The sequence below is a fragment of the Podarcis melisellensis genome (genome assembly GCF_964234715.1).
Source record: "Podarcis melisellensis genome assembly, chromosome: 4".
NCBI lineage: Eukaryota > Metazoa > Chordata > Lepidosauria > Squamata > Lacertidae > Podarcis > Podarcis melisellensis.
The window spans coordinates 62,892,875-62,916,398 of record NC_138531.1 but is presented as its reverse complement, the minus strand read 5'-3'; the positions used below and the strand labels follow the sequence as shown (position 1 = coordinate 62,916,398).

General features: G+C 41.5%; 1 protein-coding gene across 4 annotated transcripts in view; it reads right to left on the bottom strand.

Annotated features, from left to right (window-relative positions):
* The window catches only part of CADM2 (cell adhesion molecule 2), a 366,183-nt gene that overhangs the window by 3,758 nt on the left and 338,901 nt on the right, over positions 1–23,524 (bottom strand). For all 4 annotated transcript variants that reach the window (XM_081907886.1, XM_081907888.1, XM_081907889.1 and 1 more), the window contains one exon: positions 1,374–1,499. In XM_081907886.1, the coding sequence (XP_081764012.1) occupies positions 1,374–1,499 (126 nt within the window). The remainder of the gene's footprint in view (positions 1–1,373; positions 1,500–23,524) is intronic.

The following is a 23,524-nucleotide window of genomic DNA, read 5'->3' as shown; positions in this document are numbered from 1 at the left end:
CCCCAGATTATCTAAGGGATCTTGCAGGTATATACGGGGGGCAAGTGATCTTTAAGATGGCCTGGTCCCACATAGTTCAAAGCTTTATATATTAGTAACAAGACCCAGAACATGGCCTAGTAAGTGACTGACAAGCAGGGCAGTTTCCTCAGCACAAGTGTAATATCTGCTCACCCAGGGGCTCCACTAACAAGCTGGCTGCATTGTTCTACACCAACTGTGGCTTCCATTCCAGTCTCAAGGGAAGTCCCACATCGAGCTAATTTCAGTAGTCAGTTAAGAGGGGGCCAACACATGAATCATGGTGGTCAGACTATCCAGTAAAAGGACATAGATGGCATACCAGCCTAAGTTGATAACTGGTGCTTGTTTCACACAGAGACATACCTGATCCTTCAGAGGGAGTGCTACTCCCTTTAGAACTGAGAAAGTCCCCAACACCTGGGTACTATTCACCCATAGAGTCTCTGTCTTACTGGGATTCAATTTCAGTTTGTTGGCCCTCATCCAAGCATTGGTTCAAAACAGTCAGCCTTTCCCGATTCAGATGTTAACATGCCCCAACTCTCTTAATGGCGTGACATGAGGCAGAGGAGGACATGGGGGAAAGACCCGTAGCCTTACTCCCTTCCCTTGCCATATCGCGCAGGGCTCAGTTCTTTGAAGCACTTTTGAAGAAAAGAAAGGCAACAGATTCCATTAAGGAAAGAGGATGGGGAGCTTATTCCAATCACCTGCTTGCTTTTCTTGTAATAAGTAGACCCAACCTGCCCTGCTTTAGATGCATAAATAGATGGTGACTGCCTCGTCGTACTTATTTCCTCCCTAAAACATCCAGGGAGAAAAAACCCCCAAAATGTACATGCCAATTTTGCACCATACCCCCCCCCCGGCTTAAAAACGACTGTTAGGATGTCAGAATTTAATGGTCAGTATCTTTCCTGTCTTGAGGGTTGAAAAAAATGCATTTTTGAGACCCAGCAGTTCACAACTGTCTATCTTATCTGCTTGTCTGCCTATTTATATAGAATTTTTATCTTACAAACTCGTTAAATTAAGGGACAGTGGGGGTCTATTGCATGAAGCAGAATCCCAACTGCCTGATTCCGAGTCAGACAGACACCCTGTGTGACCTTGGGCAGATTGCTAGATGTTATTTTGCCACAGTTAATCCAGCTGTAAAATTGGGTAAAAATCAGGACCTCACTAAAACACACACAAAAAACCAAAAACTTGATGCTGTAACATCAGAGCTGAGTTTTCCTGGGGTCTAGAAGAGTTTCTTAAATAAAAAAAAAGTGTTGCAGGGTAAAACTAATCACTAGGAAATATTGCTACAAAAGGTGACTGCACTGTGATTAAATCTAGCCTACCTTTATGTCTTGCCAGATATCGACCAAGCAGAATTATAGAACATAGTGTGACAAAAACAACTACAGCAACTATCCCTCCTATAACAGCGTGGTCCGTTGCGTCCTTTTCAGCCATAGCATTGGGGTCTAGGGGAAAAAAATGACAGTATAACATATTATTCTGATATGCTGAAAAATAGAAATATCCAGATAATAAGGTATAAAACAATTGTCTCCCCCCCCCCACAAAAAAGTCATTTTTAGAAATATTTACAAGAGTTATTTCAGTCCATTCCCTACTAGCTTATCAGTGATACAGCACTGCTTGTATTCCCAGAGACTTAAAGCCCCGAGGACGTCACAGTATGAAAGGGAGAGGGAATCTTAAGCAGACAGTACTAATAGGAAAGATTTCTGGTTTTGTCCTCATCACTTTTCAACTGAAAATCTGGCCATAGCTATTTATAGATGGAAAAACAAGGAATCAAGAATTGGGGAACAGATAGAATCAGCAGAATGGTGTCTGCATAATACATAATTTATAGAGCTGAATCTCAGTGGGAATCCCTTATATATTCTCCTTTTGTCATCCGTATCCTTTTGCAGTAGAGAAAGAGAGAGGGAGGGAGAAAGTGTAGCTGAGCAAGTTCTGCAGGCGAAGCTGAGTCTGCATGAATTTGGTCAGATAAACGTAAATGCATCTTTGAGGAACTTCGTTCATTCTCAAGTGTTAGTTCGTGAATTCAAAGCAGCTATCTGATTAATGCTGAAGTGAGTAAATTCAAATCGTTTTTAACTTTTTATATATATTAGCCCCTATTGTGTTAAGGCTCCGTGTTCCAAACATTAGGAACACCAAAGGATTTAAACTTGTCATTTAGTACAGTGCTCATTTATTTTTAGGGGCCTCATCAGAAAGGCAGCCAGGAAAAATAGCATCACCGAGGGGAGTAATTCCTCAGAAGTTCTGATCGATTAAGTGGTACAGTAACCTCCTGGGTATCGGTTAAAGTAAGTGAAAGAAGGAGATATAGAAAATGATTTGGTCTTAAAGATAAGGCTAGAATAATTTAATTTTACATTAAGAATGCCTCAACTACCAATGAACAGCAGCTCTGCCAAGATCACTATTAGTATGCTCACAATGTATATTAACAGATTCACATGCAGTGATATATGGAGAGTTCCCTTTCAGGAGGTATCTTTTGCAATTCATTTGAAAACGTACAGTGAGAAAAAAAGGGGGAGGGAGCAGCATTTGAAAAACAGCTCTTGAGATTTTGGGGGGAGTGGGGGTGGAGGGTAGAAAGCCCAAACTAAAGGTGGGGAAAATACCATCTCTGAAATGGTGCTCCCCTAAAGTTGTGCATCACAAACAGGCATGTCCATATCAGAAAATGACCTTCAATCCTAATAGCAGTAGTTGCACAGCTACTTACCAAGTAAGAAATTTATCAAGTAATAATCTCTGTAATGTATACATTTATCTTTCCTATTTTATCTTTCCACTTGCATCGTGTTGCCACCATGCCTTCAAACCATCTAGAACTATCCGTTTTACACAAAGGATCTATGAAATATTGACCCATTTAACTGCAATCCCAAGCATGCTTCAAAAAGGGCCCACTGTGTTCTGTGGGATATGCTCCCATGTAAAGTATGCATAGATTTGTAATGAGAGTACAGCTGCAGACACACACACACACACACACACACACACACACACACACACACTGCAAATGATATGACAAGGCTGTGAAACATATTTAATTGTTAAGTATCCCATGAATTGATTTGAGCTTGTGAGCAGGCACGCTTATAATCACAGCCTTAATAAATTTAATCTTTTGAACTCTGCTTTCTAGGGCACAGTATTAAAGTCTTTGGGAGGATTTCTCAGGGGCCATGGGATTTTGCAAGCAGAGAGGGAGGCCCAAGGCCTGAGAAGGAGGTCGGTCCATGCACCAACTGTTGTAGCCTCATGGTAGCTAATGTCAGACAGGGCTAAAAAGATTCCACGGTAGATCAGGAAAGGCATTGGATCCACTGGAACCAAAAGCCTCCCATATTCCTGGAACTGAGAAGCAATGGGAATAAGAAATGTTTTTGAAAGATGAATAAGGGTCTTTCTCTCCAGCTCTCTTAGGATTGTTCTATAAAGGATTGTTTTTACTGTTATTTTTAAAGAGACTTGTACAATTTATATCAGATCCTTATAAGAGATTCTTTATATAAAAAGTTAGATATAATAGTAAACCTAATAATAATAATTTATTACTTATCCCCCACCCATCTGGCCGGGCCTCCCCAGCCACTCTGGGCGGCTCCCAGAAGAATATTAAAAACATGATAAAACACCAAACCTCCCTAAACAGAGCTGCCTTGAGAAGCAATTGTGCCAGTTACTTGATTCGGGTACCATGAGAAACAGGAGGTTAACAGCTTAAAAGCACAGAAACACAAAACTGTAGAAGTGGAAGGGACTTCAAGGGTCCTCTAGCATAACCCCCTGCAATACAGGAACCACGGCTAAAGAATCCCTGACAGATGAATATCCAAGCTCTGTTTAAAATCCTCCAATGGAGGAAAGTCCACCACCTCCTGAGGAAACCCATTCCACAGTCAAACAGCTCTTACAATCAAAAAGTTCTTCCTAATGTTTAGCAGCAATTTCCTTTCTTGTAACTTGAATCCATTGGATCAGGTCCTACCCTCTAGAACAGCAGAAAACAAGCTTGCTCCATCTCCCATGTAACAATATTTTAGATGCCTATCATAACATCTCAGAACATCAGAACATCTTCTCCAGGCTGAATTTACAAAATTCCTTCCACCATTCCTTATAATAAATGGTTTCCAGATCCTTGATCATCTTAATCATCCTCCTCTGCACACGTTCCAGCTTGTCAACATCCTTCTTAAATTGTGTTGCCCAGGATGGGACACAGTGTTCCAGATGTGGTCTGACTAAGGCAGAATAAAGGTAAAGGTAAAGGTACCCCTGCCCGTACGGGCCAGTCTTGCCAGACTCTGGGGTTGTGCGCCCATCTCACTTAAGAGGCCAGGGGCCAGCGCTGTCCGGAGACACTTCCAGGTCACATGGCCAGTGTGACATCGCTGGTCTGGCGAGCCAGAGCTGCACACGGAAACGCCGTTTACCTTCCCGCTGGTAAGCGGTCCCTATTTATCTACTTGCACCCGGAGGTGCTTTCGAACTGCTAGGTTGGCAGGCGCTGGGACCGAGCAGCGGGAGCGCACCCCGCAGCAGGGATTCGAACCGCCGACCTTTCGATCAGCAAGTCCTAGGCGCTGAGGCTTTAACCCACAGTGCCACCTGCGTCCCTAAGGCAGAATAGAGTGGTACTATTACTGCCTTTGACTGAGACACTATACTGCTGTTGATGCAGTCTAAAATTGCATTAGCTTTTTTTTGCTGCTGCATCACATTGTTAAGTTTGTGGTCCACCAAGACCCCTAGATCCTTTTCACACGTACTGCTGTACGGCCAGGTGTCCCCCATTCCAACATCATATTTGTGCATCCGTTTATTCCTGCCTAACTATAGTACCTTTCATTTGTGCCTACTGAAATTCTTTTGGTTAGTTTCAGTCTAGTTCTCCCACCTATTAAAATCATATTGAATCCCGATTCTATCTTCTGAGGTATTAGCTACTCCTCCCAGATGGTATCATCTGAAACTTTGATGAGCATCCCCTCAATTTCTTCATCTAAGTCATTTATAAATATGATGAACAACACCAGGCCAACACCAGGACAGAATCCTACAACATCCCACTTGTCGCTTCTTTCTAGGATAACGAGTAACCATTGGTAAGAACTCTTTGGCTTTGGTCAGTCAACCAGATCTACCTAACAGTAACATCATCTTGCCAGCTCCTCCACAAGAAAATCTTGGGGGACTTTGTTGAAAGTCTTACTGAAGTCAGTTCCATGAGGAAAGGAGGCAAAGGAAAGGAAAAAAGGGAGTGTGGCCACACAGCTGGTTCACAGTCTTGTTTATCAGACCATTTTAAAAATCTGAATGAGAGCAACAAATGTATCAAATTCAGTCCCCCTAATCCACTTGAGTTATAGGTAGAAATTTACCTGGAATCACTTTGAATTTTAGTTAAAAAGTTGACACAATCCTGCTCAAAAGATGACCATAGATATGTAAAGAAGGGAAGGAAGAGGTGAACACCTGACCTTTTCAGTTCTTCTTTCAGCAACAGATCTTTCACAACTTTCTGTCAGATCTCACACTAGGATTTTTAAGGGAGTGGAAGGAGCCTTCTCTATAGCACACAGACCCAATTCCCTCATTTCCATCACGTGTTGCTTTGAATTCCAGGTGTTAAAAACAATTATCTTTATTCCCTTCAAAATACCTATTAGCTGAGGCTTAAGGCACAGTAAAGTAAAAGAGGGAGATGATAATAATAATAATAATATTTTTATTATTATTTATTCCCTGCCCTCCCCGGCCAGAACTGGACTCAGGGTGGCTAACACCAATAAAATTACAATAAAATGTAATAAAAAAAGAAAGAACGGTTAATTAAAATACGGGTTAAAATACAATTTAAAATGCAGCATCATTTTAGTAGTAGCCCATAAATCAAAACCATAAGGGGAGGGAAACATAAGGGTCAGAGTGAATCCAAACCAAAGGCCAGGCGGAACAGCTCCGTCTTGCAGGCCCTGCAGAAAGATGTCAAATCCCGCAGGGCCCTGGTCTCTTGAGACAGAGCGTTCCACCAAGTCGGGGCCAGTACTGAAAAGGCCCTGGCCCTAGTTGAGACCAATCTAACCTCCTTGCGGCTTGGGACCTACAAAGTGTTGTTATTTGTGGACCTTAAGGTCCTCTGTGGGGCATACCAAGGGAGGCGGTCCCGTAGGTACGAGGCTGCATAGGGCTTTTAAAGGTCAAAACCAGCACCTTAAACCTGACCCTGTCCTCCACCGGGAGCCAGTGCAGCTGGTAAAGCACTGGATGAATGTGGTCACACGGCAAGGACCCCATAAGGAGTCTCGCTGCGGCATTCTGCACCTGCTGGAGTTTCTGGGGCAGCTTCAAGGGCAGCCCCGCGTAGAGCGAGTTACAGTAATCAAGCCTGGAGGTGACTGTCGCATGGATCACAGTGGCCAGATCAGGGCCATAAAGATAGCACTGACTGTTAACATATAACAGATAGCACTGACTTTCATGCACTCCATTTGTTTGTTTTGGCTTGACTGGTGCCTTTCTTACTCTTCTGTTCTCCTTTACTCAGTCCCCAATCCACATCAACAGGTATTAGGCATTTTCATCAGCAAGAGTAGCAGAAGTGAGATTCTGTTTTCCCACACAAAGATACCTAAGTGAGGTATCACCATATCTGAACCATGTGCATCAGAACCAAGCACAGAGCTTCAGGAAACAATTGCAAGTGCTACCAACTGCTCCCCCATGTGGGAGTCATAAAGCCATAGCAGAGGCTTGTAAGACTGCAGGGTGCCCCCTGACCTCGGCTGACCAGCACTCTGTGCCTTACAATGTATTAGAATGCATTGACCTTATATGGCGATGGGCGTAATAAAAGCCATGACCGGATGAGGTAACGTGAGACATTGGCAAACGGCCATGCGGCTGGGGAGAACAAAGGAGAATAGATCGGAGGAGAGCAGAGAGAGGATCTGCTCTTACCATCATGAAAATATAGCTGGCTCTCTGTGTCATTTTTCTATGCTAAGCCATCTCATGACGGCTGGATTTCCGTTACCCCCATCCATCCCGGCCAATAGGGAGCAGGCAATGGAGAGTAATTTCCTGTTTACTTCTCAGAAGCAGCATGGTTCCTGCTTCTCCTTGCACACCAGGGAAAAGATTAGCAGATAGGCTTTCCTGCTGAAAAGTAACCCAGCAAAGCTCTCTCTCTGTCTATCTCTCCAGACACAAACCTGCCCCTTAGGCAGTTTGTTCTCTTCACCCCTGACAAACATTAGATGTTCAAGGGTAGGAATACCAGAAATTCAACATGACTAAAATACACAAGTACATGCTTGTATTTTGGATACATGATAAAACAAAATGCAGAGATTCCAAAAATTCGAGATTCCAACTGTACAGCTATTTAGGATGTTTTCATTAAGACAAATAACCTATCAGAAATGTGCACCAGTGATCAGGTTTATTAAGGTTTCGCCATCTCAAGGTGAAAACCATATTTACACAAAATACGACAAAACAGGAAGCTATCCCTAATGTGAAAATATTAACAGAAAAGAAAGACATATATATGTAGAGCTATGCACTATCTTGCAGCACTTACCAACACACACAAAATCCCTTGAGTGAACTACAGTGCTGAATTTACTTCCTCTATTATCTTACATAATTACCATTTCTGGCTAAATGCTTCAGGGAAAGTTGCTAAAAATGAAGTGTTTCTCCTCTCAAAACTAGATTACTACCTGGTGGGGGGAAATGGGCACACATAGCAAGAAAGAATGTATATTGAGCTAAAAACAAAAATAAAGACTAGCATTTGGGGAGAACTCAAAAGGGAGTAGAAATGTTTTCCCACTTAAAAGAGGCATGGACAGAAAAAAGACTGCAGCCCCATCGCCAAGGCACTGAGGACATGATCCCACTCCACCTCAGACTGGTCACAATCAGCACTCCATTGCAAGGGACTCTTTCTCGAACTGTTTGTTCTGTGCATTCATGTGCATATGCACAACAGCAAATCATTTTTAAAAATAATGTCCTTTCTAATGCAGCATTCATTTCTTTCACACTAAATTGTGGGGCTGAAATGGCAGTGTCTTCATTGCCTTGGCAACAGGAATATGTTCCCTCTTTTCTCCCATTCAAAGTGAATGCAACAGGAGGCCTTCACTTATCCTTAGTGCTGTCAGCCCAGTAAATTTTGTTTGGACAAAGTCATATTCTTATGAAAAAGAATCCCTCTACTGCTTATTTATTGGTTATGGATGGATGTCTCACACATTAGGTTCCCCCTATACCCAGATATTACTTATTGTTTATTTTTCCTAACCTTTTGTTATTGAGGCCACCACACGTCTCAGTACAATTTGTATTCTACCTTAGTTTATCCACCAGAAGCTCTGGAGAAGCACCGGACAAAACAGCATGGAAACTAAAATATTAAGTACTGGTAATAATGGCCCATCTAGTTCAGCATTCTGTTCTCACAGCAGCCAACCAGTTGCCTATGGGAAGTCCATAAGCAGAGCAAGTGCAAGAGCCCTCTCCTCTCCTGTAGTCTCCAGCAACTGTCATTCAGAAGCATTGCTGCCTCTAGCCATGAAAGTAGAGCATACTCAACATGTCTATGAGCCATTGATAATGAGAAAGGTAAAAGTAAAAAATAAGAGTAAATTATAATTTATTTAAAATAGTTACTAATCAGACAATGATGTTTGTATGTATAGTAACTTAATAAACTAGATGGTTAACTTCATTTTGTTATAATTGCTTTATATAAGAATTATCTCACTGTATCATTGAATTATTTAGCAAATACAGTGTAGGGTTTCTGTCACCTTAAGGAGAGAGTTATGCAAGCCTCAGTTCTGTTCATAATCAGACCTAAAGCTGATTCCCTATCCCATTCCTCCCTAGTTAACACTCATCAACTAGGCACTGAGGACTGTACAGTGGTGCCTCAGATTAAGAACAGTACTGTTAACGAACAACTCAGTTTACGAACTCCGCAAAACCGGAATTAGTGTCCCGGTTTGCGAACTTTACCTCAGTCTAAGAACGGAATCCGAATGGTGGAAGGGCGGTGGGAGGCCACATTAGGGAAAATGTGCCTTGGTTTAAGAGCGGTTTTGGTTTAAGAATGGACTTCCGGAACGGATTAAGTTCGTAAACCGAGGTACCACTGTATTTGTCGTCTTCAACCAAGTCCACACTTAATGAAGTGCTTCTGCTACAGTCTTCACCCTGATCCAGCAACCTCTGTTCTTAGCGTTCCCACAGCCTCTTAAGACACAAACTCTTCTCTGCAAACCTTCCCAGTTGTATCCAGTGATTTTAGCTCTTTGGTTTTCTCGGGCCTCTGAAGTTTCTCTAAAAGCCCCTTCCTGAGTCCTTTGATTTCCTTTATATGACACCAGCTCTTACACCAACAATCTCTTTCAGCAGTTTTCTTTTCTGTCCTCCTTGGCCAGAGCTCAACCTTCTGTTTTCTGTAGCAAGGGCTCCCTTAGCTAATCATTTCAATTTGGGTGCAGTTTTGCTCCCCCACTGGCCTATACCAACGATCCAGTAGGATAAGAAAGGAGTGCCTGACCAATTAGAACTCACCAGGTTTTGATCCATTTTGTATGTATATGCAGAAGAAACTACTTTCTCAGATTTATCCTTAGTTTGATACATGGTAAACTACAGCCAAACTGTCACTCAGGTCCCCTGCTGCCCTGAAACACTATCTCCACAGCTCCCAGTCACAATGGCTTGCAGACAGTTAATTCAGCTATATTCAAATCCCAGTATACATTAAAAAACAACAAAAAAACTGCAGGGCTGAGGGGGAAATATTCATTGCCTTGGCAACAGGGATATTTTCTCTCTCTCTCGCCTCCCTTTCAGAGTGAGGGCAATAAGTGGCCTCCATTTGCCCTTGTTGATGTTGCCCAGTAAATTCTGATTGGAAAAAAGGAATGGATGCGTCGCCAGAATATATATGATGCACTGCTGGGAGGGAGAACTCTCAGGGTGGGCAAAGAGATGTTCCTTCTAATACCATAAAACTGAATGCTAAATCATGGCCCATGGCTGTTATGTGAAATGTTTCAAAACAGAAACAGGTAGTCCAAAGAAAGAGACATGGCTTGTGTTGGGGTGTGTGTGTATACACACACTTGTGTGCATGCACCTTATGACCTGGACATACTGTTAACAGGCCTCAAAAAAGAATGGGGGAAAAGTGCAAAGAGTGAATCTGATTAGAATGATCTCAGATGTATTTAAAACATGTACTGGAAGCATCTGAATGCCACCTGAACAGTGAATTCACCTTGTTTTCAGAATATGTTATCTCTGTCTTAGTCCCCTTGAAATGTTAATGGTTTGGGTTCTAGTAAGTTAAAATGGAAGGCTGCGTAATGGAAAAATCCAGCTTCTCTCTTGAAAATGTTTTAAGGCTTTTCCTATGAAAGCAGTAATGTAAAAGACTTTGGGAAGGGCCCTGAAAGACTAGACTGTATTCTTAATTAAGCTTCTGACTATCCCTGATTTTTATATACTTTAAAGAATATACCAACAGGGATGGGTGAGTAAAGCAACTTAGAGGCTAATCCTTCCTGTGTAATGGAAACAAGAACAGAATGCTAAAGGTCATTCTCAAGCACATTTAAATATATATTCTCTTCTGCCTGCCTTATCTATTGCTGAATAATTTCTCTTATTAAAAAGGTTGTTGATACACAGTGCCATTGTTCTTTGATTCATGCATAGAAGAAAACGGAAAATTCCCCATGATAATTTAAATATCAGAACACAGTCTTCATCACCTTTCAATCAAGCTGTGGATAAATGCTGTATATTGACTGCCAGTTTATGTTTTGAGCATTGTGGGGGGTTTGGGTGACCTCTGTTGCTTATAGTTCAACAGTCAACAGTTCAAGGCTTTGTGCTATAACTATTTTGCAGGCTGATATCCATAGCTTTAAGAGAGAAAACGAGAGACCCGGTGGAGGGAGTTATACAAATTACTATTCTCCCTCCTTTGCTCTACTTATTCCTTTCCCTCACTTTCAGTGTCACAGAAATACATTTTTAAAGAGTCTCTAAAACTTCAGCTATCTCATGATCCCCCCCAATTACCTCCAAATCTGAGTACAGACTAGGGCATTTCTGTGTTTTGTTACAAGCTGTAATTATCAAGATACAATTTCAGACACTAACATATCTATTTTAATATTTTAATGTGGTCAAATAAGTGCCAGAGATTATTTAAATGAAAAAAATGTTTCTGTAAACTATAAAAAGTATTTTATTCTATTAATTATGACACTAATTCTAAGTGCAATATTACATTCTGCGTTATTTTTCGTAATCCTCAGTGCACTTGTGCACTCACAAATCATAATGATGACCTTCTGATTCTTATTGTGAGCTGCAATACCAATTAATCATGAAAGTTATGATGCCCTTCTGATATGGGGAGGTACATAAACAAGGGTATCATGATACCTATAGCAGAGTGATGACATAAGGTGAAGCAAATAGAGAAAAAGCAAACTGATCCTAGAGGTGTGAACCATGCAGTAAAATTTTGTTTCCTCTGGTGACAGAGAGAACCTGAGAGGCGATAAAACACTGGACCTCACTGTGGGCAGAGAGAGAGGCCTATGTTTGGAGGCCTATATGTGTGACAACATAAAGTGCCACTGTAGACCCACTGGCGGCTCTCTGTGGTGGGATCATTAATGAGCATTCAGGGGGTGTTGTTGTTGGAAGCCATTGGTCCACAGGATCTGAAGATGGCTCATTCCCAGTCATACTTACCAATGTGCTGAAAAATTATACCAGCCCTGGGGCTGGCATACCTCCCTTCCCTTCAGATTGAAATCAATGGGAAGGAAAAAATAAAAATAAAACTGGTGTGGGTGGGGTGCAATTAACATGTGCTAATAGGGTTGTAGGGACGCGGGTGGAGCTGTGGGTTAAACCACAGAGCCTAGGACTTGCCAATCAGAAGGGGTGAGCTCCCATTGCTCGGTCCCTGCTCCTGCCAACCTAGCAGTTCAAAAGCACGTCAAAGTGCAAGTAGATAAATAGGTACCGCTCCGGCGGGAAGGTAAATGGCGTATCCGTGCGCTGCTCTTGTTCGCCAGAAGCGGCTTAGTCATGCTGGCCACATGACTCGGAAGCTGTATGCTGGCTCCCTCGGCCAGTAAAGCGAGATGAGCGCCGCAACCCCAGAGTCGGCCACGACTGGACCTAATGTTCAGGGGTCCCTTTACCTTAATAGGGTTGTGGATGGTGTGGTGCTTCCAACTGCAGATTTCCCCTGCCCAAGAAGGTAAAATTAATTTGCTGGCTTCAATCCTTTACTCATTTACCTGGGATTAAGCTCCATTTAACTCCAAAAACAGTAAGGGGAAAAGAATGGAAATTACAGTTGCCATTCTTCATGCCTATCAGAATTTATAGGTATAGATATTTCAAGCTGGTACAGGGCACCTGTAACTTCCAGTGGGGCAAAAAAATCCCAAATGGAGAGGAAAAGATAAATTATTTGACACAGCACTTGCTTTATACAGTGGTGCCTCGGGTTACAGACGCTTCAGGTTACAGATGCTTCAGGTTACAGACTCCGCTAACCCAGAAATAGTACCTCAGGTTAAGAACTTTGCTTCAGGATGAGAACAGAAATCGTGCTCTGGTGGCGTGGCAGCAGCAGGAGGCCCCATTAGCTAAAGTCAGGTTAAGAACAGTTTCAGGTTAAGAACGGACCTCCGGAACAAATTAAGTTCTTAACCCGAGGTACCACTGTATATCTAAAGTGAAAACAACCAGTAGTGTCATCATTTAATTAAAGCATATTTGAAAGTATTTTATGTTTTTAACGAAATTCCCTTCTGGGAACCATAAAGTCTTGTTTTCTTCTTTCTCATTCTTTCTAATTGCCTAAAAGTAAAATACTACTCAATATGCACTCTTAATCGTTTTTCTTGGGGTTATATGAGCCTGCCAAGTTTGAGGCTATTCTTTGGTTTTCTAAAAGCTGTTAATATGTCTAATAAAAAGCTGGACAGTTGTTGGTTCATGGCTTTTCATATCCCTTACTGCTTTTCTTTCCAACAGGACTGATAATCCCTGTGTCAACAGACTACTGGGGAACGATACGCACATCAGAATTCTGCCTTACCAGGTTGCATCTATACCACAATGACAGACTCATTCCCCCATTTCTCTGGAGACAGCAATGAGGGCTCAAATCAAAAGGTCCACTGTAATTACTATGTATATTTCAGATTAAATAAATGTGATAAAAGCTTCCATCTGGCCGTTGATCAAACGTGCAAAGGGAAGCTGATTTCCAATGACATATTACAATATGTCGCTTGTAGCAGCTTCTAATGTCGTCCTGTAAATTACTTACATTTGGGATTACTTGACAAAGGCAGACAGACCTATTACTCACTTCTTAAATGCTGCCCACTGGGGGAAAGTGAGATGTGGTCTAATCTTAGAGCTGTTAAGCGAGCATTACCAAACAATGGCAGTATTTCATTTTACTAAATGACAATTGTTCTGAAATATGTTTACTCAGTTGTGTACCACGCTGTACTTTGAATGATAAAATGTTGCTGTTCATGTTAAAACTAAGAATGACCACTCCCCTGAATCTCATTATTTAGAAACACATTTCTACAAGGTATGAAATGGATAGGTGATGTATGCAAAAATATTCCCAATAATATTAAAGTGTAATAAAAGACTATTTAACAAGAAAGGTGCCTTGAATGCAGGTCTTAAATCACAAAACCAAGTCCTCACTGGAGAAGCATCCACTGGAAACAACCGAAGGGTGTTCTCAGGAGGCCAAGGACCACCCAGAATTGCAAGACATATTTGGTTGATGGGTGGATTAGACGTAGGAGGTCAGAGAGTGTTGTGTGGTCATTATGTGCAATGTTTGTTTTGTTGTTTGTCTCACTGAATGTTTCATTTCCAGTCATACCTTGGAAGTCGAACAGCTTAGTTCTCAAACATTTTGGCTCCCGATCACCGCAAACCCAGAAGTGACTGTTCTGGTTTGCGAACTATTTATGGAAGCTGAACGTCCGACGGGGCTTCTGTGGCTTCCAATTGGCTGCAGGACCCTCCTGCAGCCAATCAGAAGCCACGCTTTGCTTTCTGAACATTTTGGAAGTCAAACGGACTTCCGGAACGGATTCCGTTCGACTTCCAAGGTACGACTGTACTTGCAAGCTTGGTGAACTATCACTCCAGTGGAGAAGTTGATCAGAGATTCTTTTGAGGCATTTCCTGTCTGAAGCAACAGGAGGAACATATTATTACCTCAACATACTTTCAACACATCCTAAATACATTTCTATTTCCCCAGGCATTTGCTGGTTATTAATACCAAGCCCTTTAGTAGAATTGGCTGGTTTTACTGTGATTGTTGTATATGTTGCAATGTGTTGTTTTTATGAACAATGTGTTTATATTGTAGTGCACTGCCCTGATACTACCAAGGAAGGGCAGCATAGAAATGTTCAAAATAAATCTGATTCAATGCAGCATTTAAAATCCTATCCTGTATCTGTGGCAGATGCAGCAATGGCTTTCTTTTCCAGCATTGCCTCTGTGAAGTCTCAGTGGACCTTTTTTCAGTTCTATGGAAGGAAGTGCAGTATAGAAATGAAACGAAAAATCAATCAGTAACAACTCCAGCACTTCAGAAAAGCTTACAGATTACCAACTGTGGACAAAAATATTTGGAATATGGTTACTCTTGACTGACACACTAGTTCAAAAAGCCAGGGGAAGTGAGAAGGGTGCAAATGCCTTGCATTCTCCAGTGGACTTTTATATTTAAACCTATGACTTGCCTTTGGTACCATAGGCCATGGTATTTTTAACTGGTTTAATACCTTTCATGGCTATGAGCTGCCCCGGTTGTCAGCTATCTAATGTGTGTTTGAGGCATTTTGTGATGCAGCATAACATTCTCACATGCATCTTCCACGTGTCACACTGAAAAGATACTACTCATCCTATTCCTACTAAGGTCCATTGAGTTGTATGAGACATACTTCTGAGCAGACAGGCATACGATTTAACTGTTTCACTTGGCGAGATGAGACTAAGCTAATACTGCCTCCTGCTCTGATCTGTAACAATGGATTCAAGTTACAAGAAAGGAGATTCCGACTAAACATCAGGAAGAACTTCCTGACAGTAAGGTGGTGGACTCCCCTTCACTGGAGATTTTTAAGGAGAGGTTAGATGGCCATCTGTCATGTATGATCTAGTTGAGTTTCCTGCATTGTGGGGGTTAGACTAGATGACCCCAGGGGTCCCTTCCAATTCTATGATTTTATGCCCCTGCATTGGAAGCCTGTAGGTTATAATGGACTTCATTCAAAAATAGGGGGCCTTTTTGGATATAAGAGAGTCTAGAGCCCCCCAAATTCCAATCTTTCTTACAATCGCATTCATATCTTCACCTTGGTAGCATGTTGTGCACTCTTTTTTTGTAAATAACATGACCTTTACTTAGAAAATGGAAATGCAGTAACCAGGGAAGGACAGTTTAGTAGCAATATAAGAAACCTTACCCGCAAGTGGAATTCCTCTGCAAACTGAGAAACACAATTTCCTACCAGGAGCATGGGATTTGCAGTTTCCTCTGTCTCCCAGACTGATTTTTAAAGCACAGAAAATAGTGCAACTTCTGCTTCCTGCTTGTCAGCTCAGTAGCATCTTTTCCAGGTAAGGAGAACCTGGCAGTGCCTCTCATGTTTCCAGTGAACATACTTCACCACTGCTTACGATCTCATTAAAAAGAAAAGAGAATGCTAAAATATTTTTCATCAGAGAATGGATTCCAAGGCAACGAGGGCAAGAGGAAAGCTCAAAAGTGACTATTTAGGACTTTTACTAGAAATAATTTGGGATCTATGACTGGTGGACAATACGGCTGTTCAGCCTCCAAGGGATCCAATATGAGACATAGCTCAGGCAGTTCAAAAAACTGGTCCCAACTGCCAGTAGAGGAAGAAATGGTGACTGGGAGTTAGGCTTGCTGACAGCCTGCTTTGGAAAGAATAGAAGAGAGGGCAGTGCTCATTACTGAACTCCCTCAAAGTTTTTTATAGAACTAGGTGTTGACCAGTGCTCAGAATGGAAACCTGGTATAATGAACTGTATTTTATTTTTGTACTATAGCTACTTATTTTCAGCTGCTTTATAAACTATAAAAAACCATAAAGCTGTTTATATTGGCACCATTTTGGTCCTTTAATTATCATATGCATGCATCAAGAAATCTTTGTATATTGAGCTCAGTTTGGAAATGAAAGTATTAAACAAAAAACTAAGCTACCTAATCAAAATTTAACACTGCAGTTGTTAGCAATCAGCAAAGATAATAGCATACAAAATGATCACTTAAAAATAAATATATCTTTATATAGTATTAACTATATAATTGAGCCTGTTTTGTTAAATGTCCTTTGTGACCTTCCTAATAACACTACATTAATATAAAACGTGGTGAACAAGATTTCCGCCCCATATCTGTACAGCCAACAGAGCACATCTTTCTTTACTGGGGGAGAAGTAACATCAGTGTGAAATAACCAGCTGTGCATGCAAAATAGAATATCCTTCCAGACACCTCCAATAAAGTCTGAAGATGTAAAAGAGCTGATAATTATAATAGTGTGAAAAGTAATGAGCTCTGAGTGTGTGTTTGTGTGATGATGAGCAGAACTGTTGCTGTAAATCAAAAAATCAAACACCATTTTCAACAGAGAGCGCTATTTAGCGTAACATTTTTATAGCAGCATCTACACCTAAATAGTACAGAACCCCCTTCATCCTCATGACACCCTCCAAACAAGCTGCCTCATTTCAGTACTTTTACACCTATGAAAATACTTGAAATCAATTATAGTGAAGTTGATGCTGAGTTGATAGTGGTACTGTTAAATACTGTAAAGCCAACCTTTCCCCTTGCTGATATTCATGATTTGAAAATGATTCTTGAGAATGTAAAGAAATAATTCAAAGTAATTGTGCCGACATTTATTGAAAGCATAAGTAAATACAGAGAGTTCCCCGCTTTTCATGTAACTGACTTTTGAGTATAAACAGAAAAATAATGTCCCTGTTCATAGAATTCTGACGTTTACTGCATTAAAGGCCCAAATTGTTTAGAATAAACTGTGTTAAGTATTTTGTTTTGTTTTGTTCTGTTTTGCTTTATTTTGAAAAAAATAGGTCACCGTCAGAGGAGGAGATTAAATATATATATAAGTACTTGTATGCCTGGCTTCTGCCTTGAAGCACTTATAATTCAGGTAGGCCAAGAGGTTAGAAGTGGCAGGTGAAAGGAGATGAGTGAAAATTGTTTAAGAGTTGGGGAGGGGAGAGAGAGAGAATTTTTCTCAATTGCACACTGGGGTTTCTGATGGATAGCTTGTGAAGGCACAGGAGAGCCTTCAGGGGAAAAAAGGCGGGGAAGGAGATTTAGGGGGCTTGGGTATACTTCTTGGCTGCATTTCCTCTGTTATAGCATCTAAGCCAATTGACCTCATTTCCTTATTTCTAACCTTACTTCACTTAACAAATTAGTCACTTTACAAGCATAAGAAAAGTTGCATGTAAATTCCTGCCCTTCTAAATGGTGTGTAATTTCTTATTAATGAGGATATATCTTCCTTCCTTCCTTCCTTCCTTCCTTCCTTCCTTCCTTCCTTCCTTCCTTCCTTCCTTCCTTCCTTCCTTCCTTCCTGTATTTGTACCTTGCTCTCCAACATAGAAAGGCTTCCAGAATGGTTAGTATACACTCGGTTAAAATGAGACAGTCCCTGCCTTCAAGCTTACCTAAAAGCCCAACACAGCAAGGAGAAATGGAGAAGGGAAGAAGCGGGGCGGAAAGCAAAATAAGACAAGAATTGTTAATGCTAAATAGTTGCTCTTACAATATCACAGAATTAGTTCGTGTCGTTGGATACTTAGTTAAAAATATTGCCTTTTAAGTAATTAGGTAAAGAAATATATATAAAAGGACTGTGGACAATTACACATACTTTATATAAGATATATTTCTCTTTCTAAACTCTCATTGTCATCCTGATCTCCAGCCTGACATCACTGCCGGTGGGGAACTAAAACCCCTAGGAAGGGGCTATATTGCTTGGAGAGGAACAAACGGTATGACAAGGAAGGAGAAATGAAACAGCAGTGTCATTGTGTAGGCAGATGAGTTTTCGTGGGTCATCTTGATTCATACTCATGAGGTTTCATGCCATAGGGCTAAAGCAAAGTCACAAGTGTATCTCTGCCAGTCAACTCTTATTTTAATAAGGTGATCTTGTCCTTGAAGGGATGAGCTTGAATCTTTCGGGAAATGCCAAAAGGGTACTTATTTTATTTGAGGCAGCATATGCTTACTGGATTGAAGCCGTTCACTTGCAAGGGATGATTGGTGGCAGATTAAAGGTGCCTATACAGTGGTACCACTAGTTGTGGACACAATCCATGTGCACCCCAGAAAGGCCACAACTAGAGCAGTGCTTCTGTGCATATGCAAAGCGCGCAGAACACTTCTGCACACACGGCGAAACCCAGAAGTATACACTTCCGGGTTTGCCATGTTCGCAAGCCGAAAAGACGCAACATGAACCTAATGCAACATGAGGTATGACTGTATTAGATATGGCAGAGAGCTCTGTGGGAGTCAGTTAGCTATCGATATGCAACCAATTCCCACTTGGCTGGCACACACTAGGGTCAATGCTGGCTGCAGAAAAAAAAATGGGTCTCTTTCTTGGTTTACTGCAATGACTCACTCGTTGCTCCTTGCTGTCTTTGGGCACATGTAGACTTTCTGCAGAAATGAGCTACTCAGTGATATGTGTAGAGAGCCCCTTTCATACATTTAACTCAATAGGATACCCAGGGAGCACACCAGAGTGGCACACATTGATATGGGCGGCATGACTGCCCAGTGTGGTCTCATTGCTCCCCCACACTTAACACATAAGGAATGTTCTTTGAAAAGGGCTGCTACAGCCTGAAAACATGCACTTTAAGACAAATACATGTATAGATTTCTCTACCGCACTTTTTTTCTGGAAAGATTTGACATTTTGTGACACTGACAGTCTCAGAGTGTTTTTTCTCATCTTTTATTTCTATTCAGTTCATCAGAATGGACAGCTAGTCAGGCCTGTAATAAAAGCTGCTGGTGCTGATACTTCCAGGAATGTCCAGAAGCTGTGTGTTTGTAGCCATTTCTAGAACAAGACTCATTCATTGGGGGGAAGTAAACTTGCAGTGTAACACTCCAGCAGTTCCAAAGTCCAAGGGCTGTTTCAAATTGCCATTGTTCTTGAACCTTCCCTTCACACCTTGCAGGGCTTACACTGCACACACTGATGATTAAAGGGCATAAAACATGAATCAACCCTTAATGCAAGGAAGTAACTGGGAACTGGTAGAACCTAGATCCAGTGGACCTATGACATCACATGGGTCCCTCTCCTCATTCCTTGTGAGTAGTTTTGTTGTTATGCGAAGTCAGCCACTGGAGCTTGTTTCCCTGCTCCATGAAGGAGGGGCCCAATGCAACTTGCTCTCATTTAAGTGGACAGAGGTTTGCAGGCAGCATGCATTGTTCACCAAAATGGAACCATAGCAATTGCCCCAGTGTCATATAGTGAGCTTCATGGCAGAGTAAAGATTTGAATTCAGGTAAGGTAAAAGGTAAAGGACCCCTGGACGGTTAAGTCCAGTCAAAGACGACTATGGGGTGCAGCACACATCTCGCTTTTCAGGCCTGCCATTTATTCCCCCCCCCCCTATCAATAAATACGTACTCTGGCATAAATGGGTGGTATTAAATGCTAGTTCTATTCAGAGTAAGCACTTGAAGTTAATAGGCATGATTCACTTAGGTTTATTACTTTCAATGGGTTTTCTCTTAGAAGGCTTAGCCTAGGCAGGGCCAAACTTAGCCCTTCAGATGTTTTGGGATTACAATTCCCATCATCCCCAACCACTGGTCCAGTTATCTAGGGATGATGGGAGTTGTAGTCCCAAAACATCTGAAGGGCCAAGTTTGGCCATGTGTGGCTTAGCTGAACAGTAAGTTAAAACACATAAACAAAAATATTTTTTGGGGGGGGTGTGCAAAGGAAGTGCTATAGGATAGCTTGTAATTTCAACAGAAGCCCTCAACAGTATTCCATCTTCCCCATCAGAGAATCAGGTTCCCAATACAAGCAAAGGCCCATCATTTGCACAGCAAGGCCCCAGGCCCTGTAGTTCCCTTATATAATAAACACACAGAGACATGGATAATTTAGGTTAATGGGCAAAAATAGGCCACAACTTTATTGGTTACAGATGTGAGCGGTTTGGCTTAGGCATTGGGTGAAACCAGACTCCTCCCATCACAAAAGCGTACCCAATGCCTCATCGCCAACACCCTCACAACTGCAATCAATCTCAAATGCCCTCCATGATATCAAATGGCCAAATATCATTTCCCATATCAAAAAGGTGAACACCACCATTGCGAAACAAGGCCTCCCGGTCAAAAGTAATGAGGCAAAAGGAAGCCACCCCCCCCCAGCCGTGCAGCAGTTTAAACGTCCTGCGGCCAGCCCCCCCCCCAGCCACCCAGATTGGTCAGCCGGGGGTGTGATGCAGCCGGAGTCTTGGTGACATGGGTGGCATCCCTCAGACCCAATCCGAGTCACTGGGGGGTCCCGGATGCCAGTCTGCAACACCACCTCTCAGGGAAGGGGAGTGGATTTCTCACAAGCATTTTTGGCAAAGCAGGACAAGTAAACAGCTTGGGGCTATGCAAGAACAGCCCAGCTCACTCAGGGCTTTAGGGAGACAAAGTATTGTTTAAATCTCCCCCAGGCGTGGCTTCTGACAGAGAGAGAGAGAGAAGCCAGGAGAAGAGATAGGAATCCTCCTGGCCTGACTCCCTCACTCTTTCTATGCTTGGGTGGGGTTTTTTTAACTGTTTCCTCTCCTTAGAGATAGAGAAGGGACCTACTGTTAGTGATTTTTATGACTTTGGAGGGGTTTTTTTTTTGGGGGGGGGGAAATGTTGGCAGGGCTACACCCCACTTGGCCCATGAGGAGCCTCCCCTGAAGGAAGTATAATGCATACTGGGATGCTATAAGCAATGGCACGGGACCAATCAAAATCAAAACCCAAGTATTGTGCTGTAATATATCTTTTTTTGCCACAAAATCCAGTATTGATAAGAACAAACAAATAAACAATAAAATAGACACAGTCAGAAGATGCTGTTTTAGGGCTTCAGTTAATCAATATTCAAGCTCACCAATGAACTATCCAGCTCATTTCCACTCATTATGAATCATTACTTGAGAAACGGAGAAAAATATAAAAACTACTAATGATGAAGATTGCTATTATGCAGATTTGTATAGGCAACAGCTCCTTTTCAACATGCTGGAATAAAGCCAGCCTTCAAATCTCTGCCTGAAGCAAGCAGGAGCTGCTGTTGAAAGGGGATGGAGCATAATATTGCTACTGAAAATTAAATGTGCCTTGTGCTACTATTTCCCTTCTCCCACTTGCTGAAAATGTATTTACCACTCTCACCTTCATTACCTAACAGAAGGGTCTTCCAGCAACCTTACATTGAGTGTTGGCTGCCCATTCCCCAATAAACTCTATTTATTAAAAATTGATTTAAATAAAGCTAGTAAATAATAGGTTTTATCTCATGGTTGTATGAATGGGAGGCAAATCTCTCTATTTCCCTCTGCTGCCCAGCACTCCCAAAAATGCTTCTCCAAAGGGTGTGTTTTATACAGAATGAATTGTGTTGCAAGGTTCCCTACATGATTTCAGGTATTTCCCCCTCTCACCCTGCAGTCTTGTACAATATAACAAGGCTCCCATTCACCTGCCATGAGCCTCAAATAAACTCTGCATAGACCTGGGAGTTAAGATAACCACGACTAACTTAAATTCCAATAATTTCAGTGGGATTAACCACTCAATTCTAAATTTATCTACTCAGAAGTAAGTCCTTTTAAATTCAAGGAGGCTTAGTTCTAGGAAAGTGGGTTTAGGATTGCAGCCTAAATCTCAGTTCTCCCAATATATTTGTCAAATGTTATAAATTAAGAAAACTTTGTTAAGAGAAGAACTGAGTATATTGACCTTGATTTTTCAAAGTGATAAACAAATTATTGTTTTGAACTATAGGAGAGAAGCAGATCTTTATTCCATAGAGATGGGTGAATGGGCATTTACAGGGCAGAGCAAATGTCTTCCCAGGCTGCTGCTTTTTCTCCCAGTTACTATCATAAGAAAACAGTTTTGTTTTAAATATAATCAAGCGTAATTGATACAGAAATATTTGTCAGAAGTACCTTCCCCAAATATAGAAGAAACAGCTTTGAGAAATGTGACATTATATATTTGTGTGATGGAGACCCACGAAAGTTCACTGAAATGGTGAAATTAATTTGCATAGCTTATTTACAATGTAGCCAAGCTATTAAGAACAAGATGGGTGATGCAGGGAAAGCTCAGCGCAGAAAGCTTCAAGCAATATTTGCAACCAGCAAATTCTGAACTGCTCTGGCAAGGATCCCACATGCGATTTATAGAAGTCTTAAGAGCTTTAAGATGTCTGCAGCCTCTGGGGTCCATTAAAGCAGCTAGAGAACATTCAGGGTGTGGAAATTCCTTGGGCACATCACTTATCTGTCACTGTAAGAGCCTGTACTGGAATTATGACAGTTATGTGCCAGAAGGTAGAGAAATTCTGAGGTACCAACTGTAATGATTTAAATGGCCAGAAGTATTGACAAATAAACTAGATACAACTTCTCACTGATGGCATCTGAAATATTATTTTTTTCCAATTTGCAAACAAATTTTACAGATAGTTTAACTGTTATAGTATTGGGTGCATTTTCAATGGCTTCCTAATTCAAACACTTCTCCCTGTCAAGATAATCAATAGTGAGAAGACGTTTCCTAGACTGGATCACAAACAGTGTCCGTTCTAGACCATTTCTCTCCTCTAAGAATGCTGGAGAGCTGGAACACACACTATCCAAAGAAAATTGGTTTTGTGTCTGTGTCTGCTTTTAATAAAAGTTATTATTGAAAAGGCAATGCATTGCTGTGGAGGAGTATCTCACATGAGAAGCCACTCGTAAACCACTTAGATCTACTTCAAGAGAAGTTTCACTTCCTTGAGAGGAAGGAAGCTCTTTGAAGCTATTGGTCAGGTCCACAAACATTTAAGAGAATTGATATAGTTTAGACACCCTGGAAAATGAAGGCTTTTGTGATCTTCATCTATGTAGGCACTATTTCCAGTGTCACAGAGCTTGTCTACTGCTAGTTATACACCATTTTGCTCTCAATTGTTGAAAGAATGGGAAAATACACACAAGTACT